Raw genomic sequence first — 6,149 nt, forward strand, 5'->3', positions numbered from 1 at the left:
TTTGTGTCATTTTCTTATTACGTTGTATTTCATTTTGAACACTTTAAGTGTTGGATTGTCAATTATTTTCTATTTTGAACAATTAATAATGCAATGAATATTATTATTATTATTATTATTATTATTATTATTATTATTATTATTATTATTAGGGTCATGCTAACATGTGCCTTAAGGACACATGTTAAGATTACTATAATTAGAAAAAATTAAGTGTAATAAAGTCATATTTAAATTTTCAAAAAATTGAATACACACATTTTAAGAGAATATTTCTATAACTAGTTTATGAATTTGTGTCTTTAGGACACACGTTAGCTTTTCCATTATTATTATTATTATTATTATTTCTCATTGTTTATTGATATGTCAATTGGGACTCAGTGTCATTGAGACCATAGTGCATGTGGTTGACACTAGTTTGAAGTTCAAGGTATGTTATAATTTTGAGCTCGACATCTTCGGCACCAATATATTGGTGGTCGATGCCATATTGGAGCTGCAGTATGATTTCGATTTCGGTGTTGTCAGGACCATTGTGTCTGTGGTCAACGACATATGAGAGCTAAGGTTTATGGTTTGCAAAATCATACAATTTCTTTGGCTTTAACTCATTGATAGAAATTATTAAGGACTGACACGAAAATAGTTGTTTGGTTGTTGGATCACATTGACATGCTATTTTTTTTACCACACTCCACACTGATGACTAGTTGACGGAGTTCGTAGTATCTGTAACCATGGAAGGTTTTATGTCAATGAAGGATATAATAATCGTCATGATTCATACTGCTAGACTTTTGTTGGATGAGTCATATTCAGCATTTTAAGAAATTAGTTATTAACCCGATAATCTTTTCAAATGTGTTTATATTTAATTTAAATCACACAATTGATTTTGCCCAGGTGGGAGAATATTAGATTGATCTAATATTTTGTGGGCTGCAATCAATTGTTATTTTAATTTGTGAAAATGAGTTAATCAAGATTCTAATGGAGGTGCATAAGTAGACTCATTTATTGATTAAGTGGTCGTTTTAATTAAAGTGTGACCTTTAACCCTTGACTCATAATGGACAGGGACAAGGGTTATATATATTATATGGCAAGATCTCCTCTGTAATCACGAAATAAAAAACATAACTAACGGCTCCATAACTTACTCCGTTGAGAGTTGTGAACGGGAGTGTGAGATACAGAGAAAGATTCGGTCACTCATCTTTTCAAGATTTCAAATCAAGGTAACAAGAACGACAATCCTATTCTCAAATCATGTCTACAACAAGTAAGTGTTGATGCTTTTTTTTTTTGAAATTTTGGTATCCGTTCTGCGACCGACTAATCCAAATGGACCAATTCCACTGTCCACTTGCGGGGGCCCTATTTAAAGCCAGAGAAAAATTCTGTATGGACTGACCCAACACATGGATTGTTTGCACTTAGCAGGATTCGAGAACTTGTGACCTTAAGAGAAGCACACTCTTAAAACCCATGCCTCAACCACTAGACCAACCCATACAGAATTTCATATAATTGAACATTTAAATGTTCTGCGCTTACAAATCATTCTCAGCATGTTGTTCATTCTTTCAACATATACAATTGTCATATAAAGCTCTTGAAGAGCATATATGACTAGATTATAAGCTTCATTTGGAGCTGATATGTTTCAACCATCCCAATATCTACTGTGGTTTGGAAAGATCTTTCTTCCAAAAATTCATAGGAAGAGGAAGGATATTAACTCCAACGCAATTCATTATTCATTCCTAAATCAGTATACTTTTCAGTTTAGAATCAATGGCAGCCATTAAACATGAACAATACATTCAAACTAACAAAGTTCATTTCTGGACATACCAGAATCCATTCACATTATTAACCATAACATCATTAAACTTAACTAATTTAACAATCCTGTCAGGCTGAATTTTCCACAGCCATCTCTTATGGACATGGAAGAACAAAAATGATAACTCTATAATATATACTCCTTAAAATGCTTCAATAGAAAGACATGAATGACAATCAGCAAGCAATTGCGGTGGAAATGCTGCCGTTTTCATCAGCCAAAGTGTCTTCCAAACAATGTCCGTCTGCTAACTGGTCCAACGGTTTTTTTCCATTTTCATCTTCATTGGAAACCTCGGCATCTATAAAGCTAGGTTGATTTGTCGAAGATAACAGCCTGGCCCACATTCTATCGGTTATCACAACATTATTCCGTCTCTCCGTGATTCTCTGCATAACATTGCAACAAAACATATGAGTGTTAGCCAAAAGAGTATCATTCTTGCAGCCAAAATGAGACAAATAAGGCTCTAATTCTGATGTCCAGTTTCCGAACATTCAGTTCAGTTCAGCTCAGTTTATGAACTATCAGTCACAGTTTGGTTCTTTTCAATAAGGTTCAGTTCGGTTTTTATTTTTCTAAATAGTCCTGAAATTCAATTCGGTTCGAGATGAACTATTAACAGTTTGGTTTTCCTTCATGAATCAAACCATAACAACGCTATCTATAAAAACTAACAAATGTTATGAGCAATGAACTCACATAGAATGGTATATAAGTTTGTCTTCCATTGACAAGTCCACTAGTGTAGCCAGTGTAACCTGCCATTGCTCCATGAACAGCACTTTGAGCAAGAAGTGTGCAGTACACATTGTCAGAAGCGTTACTTGGAACAGCTCGGATCATATAGGTCGGATCTGTAACACAAAAAAGCAAAAGCAATATTCTTTTAGTCATTGATTTCTCCTTTCAGTGTCTACGCACGCGTGCAAGTTTTTACGAACCTATATATTTGAGAGTTATGGCCAGTGTCTTCTCTCTGGCAAAATAATCCTGTAAGATCGAAATGCTTAAAGTAAGAACCAGAAAATAGCAACGTTTTAGCATAGTAAATTTTGATGCATCGACTATAAATATAACAAGTGACAAACAAACCTTAATATTTTGAGATATCCATAACCCAACATCCAGAAGAACCTTGTTTCCAGAAGCATCCTTTTTGTCGGATTCCATGCTCGCGGAAAGAAGTTCCTGTCCCGCTCCTTCAGCAATCACAATAACCATGTGACCATTTTCCTTTAGTCTTTCTTCTATATATTCATAAAGTCCACCGGGACCTTCGAGGTAAAACGGTGACTCCGGAATCAAGCAACAGTCCACATCTCTACTCGCAAGAGTAGCATACATCGCAATAAATCCTGCACGTTGAATCAATATTATCAATCGCAGGTTACAGAAAATGGCATTTTATTCAAATTTCACTATGCAACAGTGCTACAGCGCTGCTACAGCCGCTACACAGCATCACTTTGTACTAACTAATGTAACATGAAACAATGGTGAAGGTGTTATAAACATACCACTGTCTCGACCCATCAGCTTGACGACACCGATACCATTTTCAACACTTTCAGCTTCAACATGTGCTGCATTTATAGCACGTTGAGCCTCTTCAACAGCAGTGTCAAAGCCAAAGGACTTATCGATAATCTATTAATCATGAAAAAGAAGTATAAGAAATTAACCAATTAGTGATGCAAATGGTTCGTAATAAACGGATTCAAATCATATGAATTGGAAACTACAATATGTAAGAAAAATGACTCACTGGGATATCGTTATCAATGGTTTTAGGAATTCCTACAACCGAACATTTCAGACCACGTCTTCTGACTTCCTGTATCGAGAATCAAATTGAACTATTAATAAATCATTACTTCAATGCAACATTCTCTAAACCATAAACCTACAAGTTTGATAGTCTCGTTTAAATCATCGATACCTCGAAAATTACAGATGCGCCCTTCTGAGTTCCATCTCCTCCAATTATATAAACCTGAAATTCAAACCAATATTAAAATCTGATATATTATACATACACACAAAAACTATATCGGTAAATAGAAAGAAACACGAACCTGATTGATTCCGCGATCTTGAATACTGTCGACAATCTTATTGGTGTCATGTCCACCTCGCGAAGTACCGAGAATAGTTCCTCCGCGCTTATGTATACCATTAACACTCGAAGGAGTTAAAGCAATTGTATTGCGAGAGTAAAAGCCCTTATATCCTCCCTTCACATCAAAACATTTTCATAAGCTAACCAGACCAAATAAATAACCACGACAGCAAGTTAATGTCATAAACATCGAACTACCTCGATTCCGAGAACTCGAGTAACGCCATACATATGGTGTAAGCCACAAACCAATTCTCTTATCACAGTGTTGAGCCCAGGGCATAGACCTCCACATGTAACAATAGCAGCTTGAACTTCATCTGATTCAAAGTACACCTGAATTTCCAATTTCGAAATGCAACAATTTAAAATAAAACACAAAATTTATTAATAATTTCAGAAATAAATCCACATAGCATAAAAACGTACCTTCTGGCGCGGGCCGGCACGGCGAAAATGTGTCCCCCTTGGACTATCTTTGTGAACAACAACCTAACAGAAAACAAAAAAAAAAAAAAGTAATTTCAGACATAAATTAAGGTAATGATGTCTTAATTGAAACCTCTTTATAACAAAATTCTGGATCACTGTCTTAAATAGTACTCACTCTATGCAGATGAAAATTAAAAGCTAATTATAACCAATTCCATAACAAATTGAAAATTACATTAAAAACAAAAAATACCAACCTTCTGAGGAACTGTGTCATCAACATGCACAAAGTATTGCCTGAAAATAATTCAAAAAAAAAATTAAAATTAAAATTCAATTCATCGTCAATTAAGAAAATCAGTAAACTAAACCAAAATCAGAGAGAAAAATAAAACTCACTTAACAACCGAATAAGCAGGATTGTCTTGCAAAGGATTATGATATGTCTGCAAAAACACCAAGAACAATTTCACTAAATTTGATAAAAATTAAAAAAAAAAATTTAAAATCCCAAAAAAAATATAAAAATTTATACAGTTCAAAAAAATTAAAAGCTGTACAAATACAACCAATTGTTCATATCTGATCTGTAAGCAGAAAAAAAAAAAACACCAAAATTTCCAACATGAATAATAATTAATCAATCTCTCTTTTGTAAGTACCAAATAATTAATAATATTAATAATAAGAATAATTTACGTCGGCAGAAGAAAAAAGAATCTTAAAAGAATTTTTATTAAATTATTCAAAAAATAACAAAATTAAACACTAAAAAAAAAAGTGAAACACAACTGATCATTGACCAAGAACAGTAGCGTTAGAGAAAAGCAGAGAGGTAAAACGACGACGTACTGGAAGATCAGAAATGTAATCAGACAAATGAGGAACATCTTCAAGGACATAACCAGAAGGACCAGAAACAACTTTAGGTTCGGTTAAACCCATCTCAACAGCTTCGGAACTAACAACCTTAGGTTCGGTAACAGCTTCGGAACTAGCTTCGGTTGATGAAGAATTTTGGTTGTAAAAGAACAAACAATCTATGAAATTTTATAAACAAGTGTTAGATTAAATAGAGTAATATATATAGTAAACTTTTTTGACCATATGAATCAAAATTGGTGGCATAAAAATAATATCTCTTGAAAATTATTTGATCATAATAAAAATTATGAAAGTGGAAAAGAAGAGTGGAAACTTTAATAGGTAGTTGAAAACTTGAAAAAGAAATGAAAAAAAAAAAAAAGGGATAAATTATTTTATATTTTTTTTGAATGGTTTTTGAAGATTTTTTGAAAAAAAGAAAAGAAGAGTCTAAGTTGACATACAGAGAAGAAGGTGCGTGGAACACAGAGTGATATAAGACTAGTGGTATATGCTATTTGGTGTGTTGTTCTAGAATAAACTTTGGAGATTCCGATTTTTTTATTTTTTATTATTTACTTTTAACTTTTGTGTCTAGAGAAAAAAGTAAGAGACATTGTATTATTATGTAGAATGTATTTTTAATTCTTCTAGTTCTACTATTGTTGTTGAATTCAATGTAAAGTACTAGTACTAGTAATGCCTATTCTAGATTGTTACTATAAATAAATATTTTCAAGTCAAAAAATAGTTTGGTCAAATATTTAACTTCTTTATTAATAAAATTTTTTATTCTTAAGTTATTTATTTATATTTTTAAAAAATTTATTTGTTTATAAACAATATTTGAATTTTAGATTTTCTTATAAAAAAGTTTAC

The 6,149-nt window shown here is 32.6% G+C and overlaps 1 protein-coding gene across 1 annotated transcript; it reads right to left on the minus strand.

Moving 5' to 3' along the window:
- Positions 1-1,810: 1,810 nt before the first annotated feature.
- On the minus strand, positions 1,811-5,846 carry LOC131594272 (ATP-dependent 6-phosphofructokinase 6-like). The gene is made up of 14 exons (XM_058866358.1): positions 5,735-5,846; positions 5,259-5,446; positions 4,806-4,852; positions 4,664-4,703; positions 4,404-4,466; positions 4,173-4,310; positions 3,931-4,089; positions 3,795-3,848; positions 3,621-3,689; positions 3,373-3,502; positions 2,948-3,210; positions 2,797-2,845; positions 2,555-2,709; positions 1,811-2,241 (listed from the first exon to the last, which is right to left on the minus strand). The coding sequence occupies exons 2-14, from the start codon at positions 5,349-5,351 to the stop codon at positions 2,029-2,031; spliced, it is 1,473 nt and encodes a 490-aa protein (XP_058722341.1). The 5' UTR covers positions 5,352-5,446; positions 5,735-5,846; the 3' UTR covers positions 1,811-2,028.
- Positions 5,847-6,149: the final 303 nt, after the last annotated feature.

The sequence above is a fragment of the Vicia villosa genome, linkage group LG4 (genome assembly GCF_029867415.1).
Source record: "Vicia villosa cultivar HV-30 ecotype Madison, WI linkage group LG4, Vvil1.0, whole genome shotgun sequence".
Lineage (NCBI taxonomy): Eukaryota > Viridiplantae > Streptophyta > Magnoliopsida > Fabales > Fabaceae > Vicia > Vicia villosa.

Bases quoted from the DNA above. Each gene is read 5' to 3' on its own strand.
- LOC131594272 (XM_058866358.1), bottom strand. From the start codon at position 5,351: ATGGGTTTAACCGAACCTAAAGTTGTTTCTGGTCCTTCTGGTTATGTC. The intron at 3,849-3,930 runs GTTCGTGTTTCT...TTTGAATTTCAG, and splicing joins AAGATCGCGGAATCAATCAG to GTTTATATAATTGGAGGAGA. The intron at 3,503-3,620 runs GTGAGTCATTTT...CATGATTAATAG, and splicing joins CCATTGATAACGATATCCCA to ATTATCGATAAGTCCTTTGG.